General features: G+C 50.8%; 1 protein-coding gene across 2 annotated transcripts in view; it reads right to left on the bottom strand.

The window, feature by feature from the left end:
- The window catches only part of Stard10 (StAR related lipid transfer domain containing 10), a 38,049-nt gene that overhangs the window by 9,365 nt on the left and 9,763 nt on the right, over positions 1–18,921 (bottom strand). The window contains exons 1-2 of one of the 2 annotated variants that reach the window (XM_029555895.1): positions 18,763–18,874; positions 18,273–18,592 (exon numbers count right to left, since the gene is read on the bottom strand). In XM_029555895.1, the coding sequence (XP_029411755.1) occupies positions 18,273–18,479 (207 nt within the window). In that variant the 5' untranslated portion in view covers positions 18,480–18,592; positions 18,763–18,874. Of the gene's footprint in view, positions 1–18,272; positions 18,593–18,762; positions 18,875–18,921 lie in introns of those variants that run through there. The other variant, XM_008852732.3, reaches the window with a different exon arrangement.

Raw genomic sequence — 18,921 nt, 5'->3', positions numbered from 1 at the left:
ATATATATATATATGCTAAATAAGTGGAATATATGTTGGAGAACGGGGTATTTACACAGTTGAAAGTACCTTCCTATCAAATTCTTATTAATTATAAGGGAAAATAAGAGCCTGGGGAGATGGCTCAGTGAATAAAGCACTTGGTATGTGTGAAGACCCCGAGTTTGATCTCCAGCACCTACATAAATGCTGGGTGGGCATGACAGCCCTCCTCTAATCTCAGCACTCAAGAGGTAGAGATAGGTGATCCCTGGGGCAAGCTGGCTAGCCAGACTAGCCGAGTGGGCAAACTCCAGGTTCAGTGAGAGATGTTGCCTCAATATATAAGGTGGAGAGTGATCAAGAAGACACCTAATGTCAACCTCTGGCCTCCACTTGCACACGTGCACACATAAGCATTCACCTACACACATGTGAACATTCATGCACACATGGTATATAACACACACATGCACGCAAATGGGGGAAACAAAGAAAAATAATTTCATAAAAGAGAAGTCTGGTGGATGCATGAATATTACTAGGAATAACACCAGTACAACTGTGTGCTCCCTGATTGATGCAGTGCAGAGAATACAGACTCCACCAAGGAGGCCTAACACTGATTATAAGAAAACAGACAAACCCCAATTGAGGGAATTTTACAAAAGAAATGGCCTAAAAGTGTCACACTGTGATAGTCAAGGAAAGACTTGAGAACTGTACCAGACTGAAGGAGACTACCAAAATATGAGTGAGTGAGCAGATGGGCTGATGGGAGGGATCTGATGGTGAGAAAAGGGACTGGAGAAATCAGCAGAGACCAGATGGGCATCACTGTTAGCATCCAAACAGTCTTGTCTTCAGCAGCCCCACAAGGTCCAGGTAAACATCATTACTGGGTTGTGAAGCTGAACATTGTAGTTCAGGAGTAAAGGAAACTGCCCATATCATACAGCAAAGCAGCAGGACCGGGACTCCAAGCAGGGCTGACCGCACCCCCTCCGCCTTTTAAAAAATTTATTTATTTTTACTTTATGTGTATGAGTGTATTGCCTGCATTATATAATGTGCACCCATGTCATGCACTGTCTGCAGAGGACAGAAGAGGGCGTTGGATCCCCTGGAACTGGAGTTACAGAGGGTTGTTAGCCACCATGTGGGTGCTGAGATTTGAATCCCAGGTCTTCTGCAAGAGTAGCCAGTGCTCTTAACTGCTGAGCCACCTCTCCAGCCCTCCCCTCCTCTTTATTAACAGGGTCTTGCTATGTAGCCGAAGCTGGTCTTAAACTCAAAATCCTCTTGCCTCAGCCTCCCAAGTGCTCAATATATAAGGTGGAGAGTGACAGCAAGGTGGGTTGCTATGTGAGGCATTCCTGTGTAGCTGCAAATGACTCTGAACTTCTGATCCTCCTGGCCTCCACTTCCCAAGTGCTAGGTGACAGGCATGCGCCACCCACCATGCCTGACTTTCTTTGAATAATTTTAAAATGTGTGTGTGCACGCACGTGTGTGTGTGTGTGTGTGTGTGTGTGTGTGTGTTCGCAGGTATGTATGTGCCTTGGCACACAAGTGAAAACCAAAAAACAACTTATGGGAGTTTGTTCTCTTCTTCCCACTGGGTTGGTTCCAGGGACTGAACTCAGGTTGTCAGGCTTAGCAGCAAGAATCTTTACCTGTGGAGTCATTTCACTGGCCCCTCCTCCTATACCCTTAACCATCAAGGACTGCAGAAAACCAGGACTTGTCTACATTAAGTTTGGAAGCTGGTTTGCCTTTTGCCTTTCAAGTCCTCAAATATATCACCCTGGAGAGTGAAGATGGGGTAATGATTATACACCTTACCTTCAGAGGTTAGAATCTAACCCAGGACTGCATCTTCCCTGGGGCCAGACTTAGTTGTTCCACTTTCTGACCCTCAAACCCCAGAGCTGGATGCATTCTGGGAAGGACCCACACCGCCTGGAAACTGCCCATACTCCTGCCAGACACTCTGAGATCAGAGCTGTTGTGGTTCCAGAGCTCAAAGGTCCCCCTCTGGGGCAGTGCACAGTACGCAGAGTGTGCTGAGCACAGGACAGAGGAGAGGTCCCTCTGGCATAAACACTACATGACATTTTATCTTGAAGATAAAGAGAAAAGCTTTAAAGGATTCCCAGGCTAGTGGACACTCTAGCAGAGGAGGGTAGCAGTAGGGGCGCTGCTGGGAAGGAGAGAACCCTGGCTGCCACTAGGAAGGGGTGGGTATGGGCCATAGGTGAGTAAACTGAGGCAGGCTGAGTGATCAGGTCCCATGAGGGTCCACAGGCATCTTCAGCCTGTGGCAGCAGGCCTGGCATTTTTTCACATCCCCAGGAGTCAGTGCCCCAATGCCAAGCAGAGGAAATTATATCTGGCTTTGTTCCTATGCTGGCTGGCAGCAGTGGCCACACCCCCACAAGGTGTAATTCTAAGAGCCTTTGGGAGGGACAAGTGGTGAGTCACTGTGCTTGGGTCTGTTATAGGAACCCATTAGGCATTGGGTTCTAGGTGAGTCCCTTCATCTGGTTGAACTCTGGGCCTCTCCCCTGAAAAGTGAACTGAAAAGGGGTTGCTCTCCCCAGGAGCCCTGTTGGGATTCAACACCTTTTAGGTTTGGATACAGCAGTGTGTCTGTTACTGTAGCCATGTGACCAAAGGGGACAAGTGTCACCAGAGAAACGATATACTGTGTTCCCAGCACTGTCTCCAAATTCTGTTGATATGGAAATCCCCATGACTGTATGGAATTGCCCAGAATCCCTGGGCAGAGCCCTCACTCAGCATCCCAAGTCCACAGAGCCACAGGCAGAAGGAACTGGACAAGGAAGGAAGGGAGCCCACTCATGCTGGCTCTGATGCAGGCAGTTCTACTGTCCAATCCCAGCTCTTCCCCTTGGGCACAAGACTTAACGCATAAGCTCGTTTCCTCTTATGAAAAATGGGGACAGTAATAGCATCTGTCTCCTGAGGATATGATGACTGCATGAGATAATATATGAAATATGCCTAGTATATAGTAGATGCTCAAAAAATAGCTGCTACAACTTGGCAGGCTTCCACACTAGGAGTCATACTTGCATGCATTTCCTTCTGTTTTGTGCCTTTGCATCTCACTTGCCTAGCCCTGGTCCTGCCCTTCCATTCATCCATGCACCATTCCCTGAAGCTTGCTGTGTGCCAGGCCTGCAACTGGTGAGTGAGGAACCAATTAGAAGCAAGCCAGACCTAGGCCCCACCTCAAAGAGACACCAGGAAGAAGAGTGGTGAAAGAGACTGGGAGGCACATTTGTAATACGGACTGAGCAGGGGTGAGGGGTGAGGCACAGGATCTGGGGTGACTGAGCCCCAAAGATAAAGAGACAAGCCAGTGAAAGGGCTTGGGAGGCTATTTCAGGCAAGAGGAGGTCAGAGACTGTGTCCAGGCTGTGTCTCAATCTACAGTCACCTTTTTGGACCCACTGCCCTGGCAGAGAAGAAACCCCCTCCTCCCAGCACTCAGCACTGCAAATGCAGTGGGTACTGGCGTGGGTAACAGGCTATCCTAAGCTCAGCTGCCAACATGAGACAGGAAAGGAAGTCAGGTCACCTCCAAAGGGCTTTTTCCTATCCTTGACAGACAACAGCCAGGCCAATAACAAGGAAATGGGGATAGAGACACATGGCCCCAAGATGGATCCTCCCCTTAAGACCTCACAAAGTAGTCCCCAGTATCTGCCCTTGAAAATCCCAAAATGATGTCTTCAACCACTCTGCAGATCATCACTGGGGAAACAGACCCAGAGAAAGGTAAGGAAAGATCCCACTAACTTCTCAGTTCTGTGAGGGGAGTAACCATTAAGCAGGCACCCCTTCACAACAGAGCCAGATTCAAACCAGAGGAAGGCTTCCCAACTGAGGCCAGTAATTACCACATCAGTAGCCACTACAATATGTTCCGAGTCACCGACAGATCAATCCATCATCCACAAAGCAGACAGAAGCACCTGGACCTAGGACTGGTGGGCATAGGGGATGTTTTCAAATTTAGCAAATATTAAAGGCACTGCGCTGCATTTTTTGTAGACTTTATAACCCTGGGACAGGAATCACCATTTAACAGATGCTGAAACCCAGGCCCAGGGAGGTCCAATGATGGATCAAGGTCACATAATACTGGAGCAGAGAACTAGAGTCCAGATGCTCTTGACTCCAAAGTATCAGATTTACCCAGCTACAACAAGCATTCTAGCAACTGGAGACTCTTGGTGAGGGCACTTACTATGCAGTACCCACTGCATTCAGGAGGCCTGGCTGACCAGGGAGCTCAGCTCACAGGTTGTTCCTCTGATTTGCTCATCTGACCTCACCAGGCTCAAAGGCAGGGACATGCTTTTCTGAAACCCAGAACTGGAGCTCTGTACTTGGAAACCCCTCCAAGAACCCTTGGGCCATCACAGTGCCCTGCCAGGACCAGTTGAAACCCACAGGTTCTCAGTTTACCCAGCAGCTCTGGGCTGTGTCGGGCAGACCTGTCTTTTTCACATTCTGGCTGTGTGGCCTTAGCTTGGGCAAAGGAAGGGAGCTGTAAGCCCTAGGCATCTTCATCTGTCAATCGGGGATCATCCATCCCTGAAGGGGAACTATAAGGATTAAAGAAGCCTTGTACAGAAAGCCTCCAATGGCAAAAATAAGATAAAATGTATACATATATATCAAGCTCCCCCTCACAGGGTAGATGGACCAGGAGGAATGGATGCTTTCTACAGTGGGGCCTGCCCAGACCCACCCTTCACAATCCACAGCCAGGCCCTGTCTTCGCTGAGTTGGACCAAGTCTAAAGAGAGGCACAAATTGCACATGGGCCCTCTCTGCTCTAACTCGCCAGCCAGTTCAAGGCCAATCTGAGGGAGGAAATGTCCCTTGCCTTGGGATTCTGGAGCCCCCCAGAATGGAAACTACTGAGACTCTTACCTAAGAGCTATTCCAGGATGCTGGCATTGGGGAAGACAAGGAGGAAAGATGTCTGCCAGTCCTGCCATGATGGGTGGCAAGGTCTGTCCCAAATGGCATTCCTTCACTGGCTTCTCTCCTAATATGTCTGCTGTTCTGTCCCTCAATTCTTCAGGCTGGGCTGGGCCCACACCTTTTCGTCTTCCCTCCCAGAGGCAATGGTTCTGTCAGCAGTAGGCACTTACTGTATTAATCTGCCTTATAGTGCTGTGGCCCCTGATTATCATGGCAGCCCTCAGCACACAGTAAGTGCTCAGTTAAGACCTGTGGCCTGGATGGAGCCAACAGAGATGCTTGCCTGCATGGGCTTCTCTAACTTAGAAGACCAGAAACACCAAGAGGCAAGAGGCAGGTACAGGGAGATCAGAACTTTTTTGGTTTTTTGTTGTTGTTGTTGTTGTTTGTTTTTTTGTTTTTTTTGAGACAGAGTCTCCCTGGAGCCACAGCTGGCCTGGAACTCAATACGTAGACCAGGCTGACCTAGGTTTCACAGAGATCCACCTGTCTCTGCTTCCTGAGAGCTGGGATTAAAGGCATGGGCCACCACACCCAGCCAAGATTCAGAACTTTTATAGTTCTGATAAACCTACAATCTCAGCTCCTTGGGAAGCTAAGGAAGTGGGAGTCTTTTGAAGGGTAACCTGGGCAACATTGTGAGATGCCCCCGTCTCAAAAAGCAAATTAAAAAAAAATACTGAAATACCAATTTATATTTCATAAAATAACAGAAATATATAAAATACCCACTATTTTGGAGGATATGATAAAACTGTTACACAGGAGTGGGGGTATATAGCTCAGTGAGAGAATGACTGCAAGGCCTTGGGTTAGATCCTTACCCCTCATCACTCCACGTCAAAGGATGTTACACAGTGGCAGCAAAGACAACTTGTACTATTCTAGAAAATAATTTGGCGAGCCAGCCCTAGTAGGCACAGGCCCCTAATCCCAGGTACTTGGTAGGCTAAGGAAGGATTACAAGTTCAAAGCCAGCCTGGACAACTTAATGAGACCATATCTCAAAATAAAAAGTAAAGCAAAAAGGGCTAGGGAAAGGAGACAGGGGAGATAGTTGAGCGGATAAAGTGCTTGCTGTGCAAGCAGAAGGACCTGAGCTCAGATCCCCAGCACCAATGTAAAAACCAGGCATGGTAGCACACATCTGTAACCTCATCACTGTGTGGGTGAAGACAGGCAGATCCTGAGGGCCTTCTGGGCGGCCAGTTCAGCTAAACAGCAAGCTCCAGGTTCAGTGAGAAACTGTCTCAGAAAATAAGGTGAAGAACAATAGAAGAAGACACCCCATAATGCCCTCTGGCCTTCAACTTGCATGCACAAGAGAGTGCACACACACACACACACACACACACACACACACACACACACACACAATTGAAAAGCTGGGGGTTAGGGGAACTGCTGGGAAGACAGCTTAGTTGGTAAAGTACTTGCTTTGCCAGTATCAATCAAGACCTGAGTTGATCCTTAGAATTTAAAACAAAATAAAAATAAAGCAAGGCATGATGGCACAGGCTTGAATCCCAGCACTGGGGAGGTAGAGACCTAGCCTACTTCTCAAGTTCTGGGACAGTGAGAGACACCGTCTCAAAAAAAAAAAAAAAAAAAAAAAAAACAAGGTAGGGGGCTGGAAAAATGGCTCAGTGGTTAAGAGAACTGGCTGTTCTTGCAGAGGACCAGTGTTTGATTTTCAGCATCCACATGGCAGCTAACAACTGTCCCTAACTCCAGTTGCAGGGAGTCAGGCGCCCTCTTCTGACCTCCATGGGTATTGCACAACATGGGTGCACCTAACTACATGTAGGCAATACACATAAAATAAAAATAATGAACACACCTTTAATCCCAGCACTCAGCAGGCAGAGGCAGGCGGATCTCTTTGGGGTTCAAGGCCAGCCTGCTCTACATAGTGAGTTCCAGGCCAGCTAGGGCTACAGAGAGACCCTGCTTCAAAAAGACTAAAAAATATTTTTTTTAATGAATAAAAAATTTTAAAAAAAGAAAAAAAACAAGGTAGATTGCAAGTGGATCTCTGTGAATTTACATAGCAAATTCCAGGCCAGCCGGTGCTACATAGTGCGACCCTGTCTCAAAACACATACACACACACACACACAAATGAAACAAGGAAAAACCACAAAGGAAGGATGGATTACTTTGAGAGAGAGAGAGAGAGAGAGAGAGAGAGAGAGAGAGAGAGAGAGGGGGCTGGGGATGTAGCTCAGTGGTAGAGTGCTTCCGTAGCCTGCATGAGGGCCTGGGTTCAGTCCTCAATACTAAAAACAGGGTTATGCTTAGGAAAAAACAAGAAAAAAGTTCTGTTACAATATTCATGAGTATATTATTGCATTTGTAATTAGCAAATTATACTGGGAACTGCATCAGCAAGCCCAGTTTAGTTCATAATGGCACATCACCCTGAGGACTCCACAGCCGTGGAGGGCTGTACCCCCCACCCCCACAGGGGCAGTTGCTCAGCCAGTTCTGCAACTCTTGAGCCCAGAGCAGGCCTGGTGGAAAGCAACTGCCAGAGATGCTCATGAATTAATAACTCCAGCAATATGAGCAACTTCCACAGATGCAAAGTTAAATTAACAAAACAGGTCAAAAACTACCTGTGCCCATGGTTTCAACTATGCACAAATTACCTGCACCTTTCAAAGAGAGCTGGAAGGGGCCCTGGGGAAGTTCCCCTCAGGAAACCAGGGTGTGAGAGGATTTCTTTCTTTGTTTCTTTCCTTTTCTTTTTGTTTTTGAAACAGGGTCTCCCTGTAGCCCCAGCTGGCCTAGAACTTGCTATGTAGACCAGGCTGTTCTTGATCTCACAGAGATCCTCCTGCCTCAGCCTCCTGAGTGCTGGGATAGAAGGTATATACCACCATACCTGATTGACCTCAAATTTCCAATCCTTATATCTTTACTTCCTAAGTGCCAAGACTACAGACATGTACCACCACATCCAGTTTATGCAGTACTGGGGATCAAACCCAAGGTTCCATGTCTGTACGTGCTAGGCAAGCACCACACCAGCTGAGCTACATCCTAGCCCCTTTCTCCTTTCTTCCTTCTTCCTCCTCTTTCTTCCTCCATCCCCTCCTCACTGCCTCTGTCCCTCCCTCTCTTCTTTTTCTTTCTTTCTGACAAGGGTCTTGCTGTTTAGTCCAGGCTAGCCTCAAATTCTTTTTTTTTAACTTTTTCTTTTTTTTTTTACTTTATTTTATGTGTATGTGTATATTGCCTGCATGTAGGTAAGTACAATGCCTGAGTAGGTCAGAAGAGGCTGTTGGATCCCCTGGGACTGGAGTTATAGACAGTTGTTAGCTGTCATGTGGGTGCTGGGATTCAAACCTGGGACTTCTGGAAGAACAACCAGTGTTCTTAACCGCTGAGCCATCTCTCCAGCCCCACCTCAAATTCTTGATCCTCCTGCCTCAACATTCGTAGTAGTTAGAACTACAGGCATGTCCAGGTTCTTATTTTTAGATTCTTACTGTTACTACAGTATTTATGAAATATGACAAACACCATTTCATCTTGTATGCCTGTAATCCCAGCACATAGGAGGTTAAGCCAAGAGAAGAAGTTTGATGCCAACCTGGGGTATACAATGAGACCCTGTCTCAAAACAAAATGAAACAAACAAAAACCACTTTCATGTTCTAATTAGACTGTTGTCCAACCCCCCAAGGCCTTGTTCCTGGGACCTGAAAGCTCAGGGTCAGCAGAGCTGAGGACTGACACCGTAGGCTGATACCCAGGTAACTTGGAAATGCTTGGCAGCATCTGGCTTTTATGCCACTGAGCTCCGAGGAGACTGGCACTGTACTAGGAGTGGTAGCCTTGGGCTACCCACTCTTGGGCCAGGACACAGCACAGGCAATGATCACCGGCAGAGTCAGGGCAGGGACAAAAGGACAGAATGCATATCAAAGCTGAACCCCAATGGCAGGCCAGAAGAGCAGGTGGTACCCAAGTGAAAGAGGGAAGAGGCTCCTGGCAAAGGCTATTGGGAGCTGGGAACCAGAAACGGCTGGCTTGGGGAAGCAGAGGGCACACACAGCTGCCTGAGGTAACCTGAGTCACCCTGAGAGAAGAAGGATAAGGCAGAAAATGGAGCTGTCCCTTGGATGCTCAACCTGTTCATTCATCCATCCATTCAGCAAGTGTTAATGGGGTGCCTCTTGTGCCAGGCTCTGTGCTAGTGTTCTGATAACTTCAATTATTCCATCTCTTTAGTTATGTGGAAGGAGGGAAGAGAGTACCCCTTGGTGAATCGTAGCTCAGAAAAATTAAGTGGAGGAACTAACCTAGAGCCAGTGTGACACAAAGTCCATCCCTGAACCTGTTCCCCAAGAGTCAGGCTCTGTTCTGTGAGTGATCTAAGGCATACCAGGTAGACCAGCACTTAGCCAGATGAGGACTGTCCTTGAGGTATCTGTACTAGGGGCTGGGATTTCTAGGGTATGTATGGAGTAGGAAGGGGCTCTTGGGACTGGCTATGCCTGAACTAGGGAACTGAAAAGATACAGAGAACACAGTGCTGTGGGCCCAAAACGAAGTCTCTGTTCCCCTCTTCTGGCTTGGTATTCTACCTGGAAAATGGCTATTGATCTCCATGGCCCTCTCCTCTGAAGGGAAGGAGCTCTGGAAGCAGCTACCCCAAAACTATCTTGTCTCTAAAAGAGTACCCCCAAGACTGGTAGGAGATCTTTCACATCTCCCCTAGAGCTCCCTGTAGAGGATCCAGCCAGGCCCTTCTCTGCTGCTCTCCATCCAGGGCTGGGTGACTCATCCCTGCTCTGCCTGGTGCCCTCCCTCTCACTGGTCTCCAGCAGCTTCCTAGGACCCCCCCCCCCAGCTTCAGCAGCAGGCTCAGCTCTGAGCAGTAATGAAGGCTGCAGGAGCTAACCTCGTGCTCTGTCCTCCGCCTCCCCACTCTTACCCTGAGGGCAGGGGGAGACAGAAGGAGGAAGGGGAGCTGAGAGATAGAGTGGGGGGGGCAAAAAATGGGATGTGGGGATTAGTGAGACAAGACAGTGTCAGCACTGCTATTGGACATTGAGACAGACAATGACAAACACCCCTCAGAACATCAGGGACACCATGGATGATGACCCCTGAAGATTTAGCAAGTGCCAGGCTTCCTCAGTAGCCTCCAAGGTCTCAAGCCTCACAGAGCCCCCAGGCCACTGGGCTTCCAATGTCCAGTAGTATCATCACATTGCCTGTCCACAGTGCCTGCTCCTCCTCAGAGCCTGGAACCTGAGCTTGGCTCTAGACTCATCCCTTTCTCTCCTTTCTCCCCCAACTCTGCTGAGCCACATCTTCCTGGCAGCCCTCTCTGCCCTGCCAGCCTGTCCTCATCAACACTACTTGGTCTCTACAGCCACACTCTCCTCTCAGGTCTCTAGATATCCAGGGCCAGCAGCCTCCTGAGGCCAGGGAGTTATCTAAAACCAGGAGCTAACAATGGCACTGTCCAGCTTGAAAGCCTCTGCCCTTCCCCTGCAGGATAAAATCAACTGCCCACCTCCCTTCCCTTCTTTCTCAACCTCAGCCTGCACCCCTGCCCCATCTCACAGACCTTCTGACTGGCTAGGCCCCATGCTACACCCAAACACCACTCCTTGGTTAAATCCTGCCCCACCCAACACCCTCCCTCAGTCTCAACCCAAGTCTTTATCCCAGCACCCCTGTGAAGGGCTAGCCCTGTCCCTATCTGTCTCCCCACCAGGCCTGCAGTCTTTAACAGTAGGACCCAGGTCTGATCTGTCTCCAGGTCCCCAATACCAGCACCAGAGCTGGCAGAGTGGGTAGAAAGCACATGAAGAGGTTTGCTGAATGAATAAATAACTGAGACAGTGAAAAAAGAGGAAAAGGGATATGTAGAGGCATCAGAGACAGAGACAGTAACCATGGAGGAAAAGAAGAACTGAGATGGGGTAGAAACAGGAGACTCTGAAACCCAGAGGGAGGCGAGAGGTGGGCACAGGAGGCAGGAAGGGGAAGCCATGGCAGAGTCAGAGCTGTGCCAGGAGGTGGGAGCTGCCAGGAGACAGCTGAGCAGACATAATTGGATCAGAGACAACTCTGCTCCTGCAGTGAGGGGGTGTGACTCACACACAGAGTAACACCAGACACAGAAACACACATGGTCTCACACTTGGCACATGCACATGCATTCAATGTGGACTGACCAGGCCTTGTCAGGTGCCTGCTTGGGGTTGGTGAACCTTGTACCTGGGGGTGTACTCAACTGAGGGCTGTGTCACACACAAGCCACCCACAATCCAGCTCCAAGCACGGAAGCCCAGACATAGAATCCTCCACCCCCACCACATCACCCTGTCCTCAGAATACACAGCCACCCTCTGGTGTCTTCTTCAGTTGTTTGCTTCTGTTTTGCTTGGCTCCCCCCCTCAGGATGTAAGCCCCATGACAACAGGATCTGCTATGTGTGGTTTGATGCCAGATTCCTGAATAACACAATGCCTGGCATGCAGTATGCACTCAATAAATGTATGGACTCTGTGAATAAACGCACATATGCATGAATAAATGAATACACAACGAAGACACACAAGGGAGCTGTATTCCTCTGGCTCCAGGCCTCTGTCTCAAGGCTCATTGCCTCCCTCACTCATTCTCAGGTCCCAGGACATCTGGAAAGGTCCAAAGACAGAGTGGGGTACAGGACGTGAGGGAGGGGACTCCAGGGAGCCAACTCAGATGGGCATTGTGACAGAAACATGAAGAATGAAATTACATGGCCCAGGTGCCACAAGGAGACATGAGGAGACTGTACTCCCCATCTGTGCAGACACTGTACACCTCCCCCAGGACAGGAAGATTCTAGAGATGTGGCATGTGCCTGTCTGTCTTCTGGGAGTCCAGGATGAGAAGCAAGAAGACAATGATATACTAAAGTCCCAGGGACGGTCAGCAAGTGACTCAGAGGGCTAAAGGCACCTACCACCAAGACCGATGGCCTGAGTTCGATATCTGGGACCCACATGGTAGAAGAGGAAAAACTAGCAAGTTGTCCTCTGACCTCCACACTCAAGCCTTGGCACATGCATACATGTGTGTGTGCTTGTGTGTGTGCACGCGCGCACGCACGCACGCGCATGTACACTGCCCTGAGCCACCAGCCCAAGGTTCCATTTAATGGCTAATGACAAGTGTGTGCATTTAGAATGAGACCTTCCATTCGCATGTCTTTAGTCTATATGGGGACCCACAGCATTCACATAAACCTGAGCATGCTAGGAGGGAACACAAAGGAGCAAAGAGAGGGGTAAGAACATGTTCAGCCTGACATCTGCTCTAAGCTGTCACCCACTAATCTGTGGCCAGGGTATGATCATCTGCCCAGGTCAGGGGCCAAAGTGAGGGGTCAGGGCTATAATAGGGTTCTATTCCATCTATCCTCGTTAGCAACTGGTACCCAGGCCTGTGGCCACTGGCCTCTCAGGAACAATCTAGAACAGCACAGCCTAAGTCCCAAACGCCCACTGAGAGCCAAGCCTCTGGGGTCACAGTACCCACAGCTCTGGCTCCAAGTGGTCCAGCCAGGTATACAAGACACAAGGAAAGAGAGAACCCAGCTGTCTCCAGGACTCGCTCCTTGCTCTCATCTCCTGAAACTTTAAACACTCTGGCTGGAAACTGAGCGGAAACTGAGCTGAGGCTCGTTAAAGTTTTAAAAGCTGGAGCCTGGGGAGCTGGGTGTAGAAGGCACCAAGCTAGCATAGGAGCTGAGGGCTCCCCACTATCTATAAGGGGCACAGCCTGAAGGCACCATACCACTATCAAGGCAGGAGCCAAGGGGCTTCACATCCCACCATCTTCCATCCCAGCCTACCCCAAACGTCTCAGTTTATAAAACTTTGCACTATCTACTGTCACCATGTCTCTGGTGTAGTCCTTCCCAATCTCTCTGGACAGGATCCTTAGCTCCATTCCCCATGCCCCTGATTCAGTGTAGACTTACTACCCTTGCCCAGACAACAGGAGCAGCTTAAACCCTCATACCCCAAGACTTCTAGCTCCAAAGCCAGGAGCCTGGTCTAGCTCTCTAATTCCTTCCAGTCACCATTCTCACCTGTCTCCTCCACCCCTCCTTCCTGTCCCAACCTTCACACCTCTCTGCCTCTGTGAAGAATGCTGGCAAACTCCCTCCCCTCATTCTTCACCCAATTCCAAAGGTACCACCTAAGCAGTGCACCCTATGAAGTCTTCCCCGATTCCTAAGACTGGCCATCTCAGTATCCACTCTGGGTTTCTACAGCTCCCGTGACAAGTGTCTGCCTCAGCACCCAACAGGAAACCCCTTGATTCCCTGCTGTCCCACTTCCAGCATAGGCCCAGGAGGAGAGAGGCTGTCAGGCAATGTTCCCTGAATGAGCGAATGAATAAATGAAGTATGGGAAGACAGGCCAGCAGGCATTCGATACATGCTGACAGATGAAGTGGAAGCCCAAGCAGGGGCAGCCTGCCCAGGGCCACACAGCCCAGACTGAATCCCTTGCTCTTGCTCTGAGAGCTTCAGTTCAAGCAGGCACCTCAGCCACAAAGGCTTCCTTGACACCTCCAGCCAATGTTGACTTTTTCAGAGTGCCTTTCCCATAGCACGGACCTTAACTTCCTAGGGCATCTCTCTGGCAATTCATCCCCAGGACAGCTCTGGACACACCTTATTCCAGATATCCCATGCCAAGGTCAGGGCTAGATCTAGGGTAGGGATCCTCAAGAGCCTACCTTTGGATGAGTGTCCACCTAAGAGTCTCTCTGCTGGTACAGACCACCAAGGTCTTAGCCAACTATCCTTACCCCGTGTCCCACAAATGCAGTTCCGCCACCCTACCCAGTCTCCAGGTTAGGGTGGCCTCTATAAACCACCTGCCTGGAAACTTACTGCAGAGATGGGAAAACTGACCCCAAAGGGGCAAAGGCCAAGCCAGGACATGAACTCCACAGCTCAAAGCCCCCAAAAGAGATCTACTCTCACCCCTGCCACCACAGATAAGAAAACAGACCCAGAAAGGTGAAGTGACCCCTCAGGTCACACAGTGAGGACTGGACTTTTGCCCAGCTGGGTTCCCTCCAAGATGTCCTCACACAATGACACAGCACAGAGACACCCAAGGACAGAGGGTAAGGCTCCACAGGGTCCTGGAGACAGAAAAGCCCCAAAGTGCTGACAACCAGACCAAGGAGCAGAGGTAGCTTTGTTTGGGGCAGGGACTTGGTCCTGATCCAGCTTCAATTACTTCTATCTGTTTGGCCTTGCACAAATGAACTCCTGCTCTGAGCCTCAGTTTCCACATTTTCTCCATAAGGTTAATGAGTCCTACCCCACAGGACATTACCAGCCTCAGTAAGACATAAAGCAAGCAGTAGGGCCCATCCCTTGTTTGCCCAGGACACCTTTGTGTCCCAGACTTTAAGAGTAAGAAAGGCCTTGGTGATCCCTGAGTGATCCATGTGGCACAGGAGAGAGAATGAAGTGCTCACAAGGTAGGGATTAAGATCTTGACACTGGTTTTAGAGCTGGCACCCAGGTACCTATGGCACAGGACAGGTGGACAGTGAACTAGGGCCAGAAGGACTGCTAGTTTCCTCCGAAGGAAAGGGGAGGGACTATAGGACAGGAAGTCAGAGGAGATAGGTCCCCATTGCCCAGCTTCCTGTAGCAAGAGGAACCTCAGGTTCTTGACCATACTCTTTCAAGAGCCCTCCTACACCTACTCTAACTCCAATGCCCCCAGAGGTCCTGCCACCCAGCCTGCTCCTGTCATAGGCCCTGGTTCCTACCAGATTTGCAAACCTGTGCCTTGTGCAGGTGGCCCTAGGTCACCTAGAATTGTCTGTCCTCTCTCCAACAGGGTCTGAAAAGCTGAGTTTAGGGTCCAGGACTCCTCTGCCTGTCACAGGTGAGGCATGTGCAAAGGTAGGCATGGAGCAGGCATGAAGAGGCCTGAGCACAGGCCACCCGGGGCAGGACTGCCAAAGCTTCTCCTTACCTCTCTCCCATGGGCCTTGAGTTCAGAAATCTTCAGTCAGGAAGGCCCAATGGCAGATAGACAAACAGCCAAGAGAATGGCAGTCACACATAGCAGTCACACACAGCCACAACTAGCTGGCCCCCTGGATGAATAACATAAAACTTGCAGATTTCAGGCTGGAGAGATGGCCCAGTGGTTAAGAGTACTGGCTGCTCTTGCAGAAGGACCCAGGTTCGATTCCTAGCACCCACATGGCGGCTAACAACAATCTGTAACTCCAGTTCCAAGGGAAACCATCTCTACCTTCTGATTCTGAGGGATTGCATGACATGGGTGTGCTTACACACATGCAAGTAATACGCTCATACATATAATAAAAATATATTTTTTTTAAAACTTGCAGATTTCCCATTTCTCACACCAAGAAGGGCACACTGCAAAGAAGCTGATCTGGGCTATGGGAGACCTGGGCTTGGGTTCTGAACATCCCTCTGACTTGTCTCCAGGATCCATGCTCAGCATCTGCCTCTGATACAGGGCCTAGACTTGGAGGAGGTACTGTCTGCCTTCTGTTCACTACCCAGAGCCCAGTGCAGGCTAGAGGCCAGGAGGGAGGCCTTTGTCCTGGCTCTGACAGCTGGACCCAGAGCCACAGTAACTTCCAGGGACCTTTGGACATAGAAATAGGGAGAGGAGCAGGAGAAAACCAATCAGGTAAATAGTGAGGTGCCACCCCCCCCCACACACACACAAAATCACAGAACATGAAGCATGTCCTGGTGCAGGAGGGGGTGGGGCAGCTTAACAAACATGGGTGGTTGAGTCCCAGCCTCTTGAAGTGACCAAATGATCGTGGGGACTCTGGCTTCGACCTGCTGTGTGACCTTGACAAGTCATTCCCCTCTCTGAGCCTCAGCTTTGTCATCCATCAAACAAGAATGGGATGATGAGAACACTGCGTCCCTCAGTTCTTCAAAGAGTTATTGATGGGGTTAAAGGCCAGTTGTTGCCTAAGGATGTAAGCCCATGGAGGGAGGGCCAAGGACACCAGGGCCAGGCTGACCTGGGTTTCACTCCTGCCTAAGTTTCTGGGTGACCTCTCTTAGTCTGTTTCTTTCTAACACAGAGACAAACTGACTACTCCCCAGGACTGGCCTGAGGCTAAATCAGATAACCAAGAAAAAATGCTTGGTTGGGAGCAGGGCTCTTATCAGAAACAGAATTAGCTGTGTGGCACCTGGAAGTCCTGGAATCTTGGGGACAAAAAGCTCAGAGGCCTTTGCTTATCTCCCAGAGTTCCATCTGCTGTGCTGACAAGATGAGCATGGATGGAGGCTGGTCACTGGTGATGCCTATAACCACGACACCAGCTTCCTCTCTGGGCCAAGGCTCTACTTACCTCCTCAGCTATGGGAAATGGGGCTGAGGCAGTGTGGGGAGATAGGGTTAGACTTAGACGCTAACCCAGCTGGACTCCAGGCCCTCTGTCCTAGGACTTAGCCATCTGACCATGGTCTGGCCCCTGCCCCTCTCTAGGCCTCAGTGTCCTCACCTGCACCCCAGTGTGGGAGGAGGAGAATACAAAACAGATTTACAAAGGGCTGTGGGGTACCTTCAGCCTTGCTAGAGTCCTATGTGTTGGGGAAAGTATATGCCCTACACAGAAGCCCACAACACCCCAGTTTTTTTCAAATCCTCTCCATTCCCAAGTCTGATCTGGATATGAAGGGTCTGTTGAAGCAGTTTAGCCCCCAGACCTGCCAACTCCAGACCTGGGCTACATTGGGTTTATTCATTAACCAACCCAGATGGAGGAGGCAGCTCCACCCTATTGACAGAGGGTGGGAGTACTTGCCCCCCCCCACCTCTGGAGAGCCGGCCTGGTGGGGAAGCCACACTGCCCAGCCCCTGCACACTGCCAGCTTCAAGCCTTTCTCAGTAACAGTCTGGTTCCTTGCTCACTTTTCAATCACTTTGTTCCTCTGTTCCTTCCTTCCCCCAACATCCCTGCCCTGATGGATGCTGTGGGGAGGACCCTTCATGCAGACAGCAACACGCTGGCACTACCAGTTGCCCTTCCCTTCCTGTTCCTCAGGCTCAGACCCATGCTAGGCCCTGAAGAAGCCCCACCCCAGGGTCCTCAAGCCTGGCCAGAAACTTGGAGGAGGTGACACATGAAACCCACAGAGAATCTGATGGCCCAGGGTGTACAGAGACTGTCACAAAAGGCAAAGGAACATCAGGAAGAGCAAGTCAATCATGTGGGGACAGGTGGACAAAGCTGTAATGGTTAAGGCAAAACAGAAAAGCATAGGGTCAGAGGGGAAAGGTCAGCATCTAAGGTCCTGGTATAGGGCCAGGGTGCCCAAACTAAGTCACAGGCCAGACCCCAGGCAGAATGATTCCCCTCAAGAAAGTCCAATTGACAACAAATGCACTCCCACCTGCTCCAGAAGGGAGCAAGGGAATGGCCTGCCAAGAGCCCTCTGTACTCATAGTAACAAAAGATGTGCTACCGACAGTTACTAAGGCCCCTCGGCCAGGGTCTTCACTAGCCTTTGCCCCATAAAACCCCAGGCCTGCAGAACTGCATTATGGCAGAAACAGGACAATCACTGGGCTGGGAGGAGGGGAGATAGCTGAGGGGCTGATGCATATGCAACTGTCCTCTGAGCTGGTTTCCCTGGACCCCAAGTTCCTGCCTCCCTTAGTGTACCCCCAGGGTGGCTCTTTCCAAGGGAGGGATACCCAAGCTGCCAGCCACAAACCCTGCTTCAGACTCAGAGCCAGGTGGAGCAGCTGGGGACCGCCAGGGAAGAGCAGAGGATCTGGCAGGAAGGAATCACATCCCTGGCACCCAAGGGCCAGAAGACTCATCTCAGGCTGACAGAACCATGGATGAGGGAGAACCAGGCCAGTCTCCCACCTGGTGTGAATCAAGTCTGGCGTCAGGTGGGAGTTCTTCAGGAAGACTAGTCCCCTAGAGGGTCCTGGCGATAGCCCACCTCCAAACAGACAGGGGCAAGGTTGGGTTCCAGCTCAGTGAGCCAGATAAGCTACATTCACATCCCTTACCTGAGCCTCAGCTAGTCTATCTGTATAATGGGGGACTATGCCTCCTAGTTTCTAGAAGGAGACTCTGGGCCCATATGCACCCCTCACCTCCCATGTGTCCCTGGCCTAAGTCAGGACCAGGAGACTCATGTAAGAGGCAGTTGCAGTGCAGTACAGGCTGCAGGTAGAGTAGGGCAACCCTACCTTGATCTTGTGCAGAGGCCGATCCATCTCCAAAGCCTGTACCCACACAGACACGCCGGCCTTGCTGTAGGTCAGGTTCCAGCCCACCTCGGCCTCACACTCTGACCGGAAGCTGCGGAAGTCCTGGTCATCGGGCACCTGGACACTTTCGCGGCCCAAGACGGGCCGAGGCCCTTGGGGTTCTGTGGAGGCTGCTTGCTTCTCCATGGGGAGCGTGGGGAGGCCCAGAGCCCTGGTCCTAGTCCGACTCTGCTGGGTCCTCCGCGGAGGCTCCGACAACGTCGACGCGGCTGCAGATGCTGACGCCACCTTCCTGGGACCTGCAAGACCGGTTTGGGGGACGGGAGTCAGAGCGCTGGGGGCGCGGGTGGGGCAGTCCGGGGTCCCGGAGTGGCGGGGGAGCGCTGGAGATGGGCAGAGGCTGGCCAGCCCCGGGCGGGGGTGGACGGGGTGCAGGACAGTCTCTGGGGCCACCACCCAAAGGAACGACCTCTGACTTCCCCGGGGAAGGGGAGCAGGGGTGCTGCGCAGCGAGTGCCCGGTGGGATCCTGAGGGGTGGCAGGGGCCGGTCGGGCACCGAGTCCCGCGCACTGCTGACCCGACCAGCTCAACTAACTCGGCAGCGGGCTTCGCGGGGCCGGGTGGGCT

The sequence above is a fragment of the Nannospalax galili genome, unplaced genomic scaffold (assembly GCF_000622305.1).
Source record: "Nannospalax galili isolate Female #2095 unplaced genomic scaffold, S.galili_v1.0 scaffold686, whole genome shotgun sequence".
Taxonomy (NCBI): Eukaryota; Metazoa; Chordata; class Mammalia; order Rodentia; family Spalacidae; genus Nannospalax; species Nannospalax galili.
Note: the sequence above shows the minus strand (reverse complement) of the source record. Positions and strands in the feature narration are given on the sequence as shown.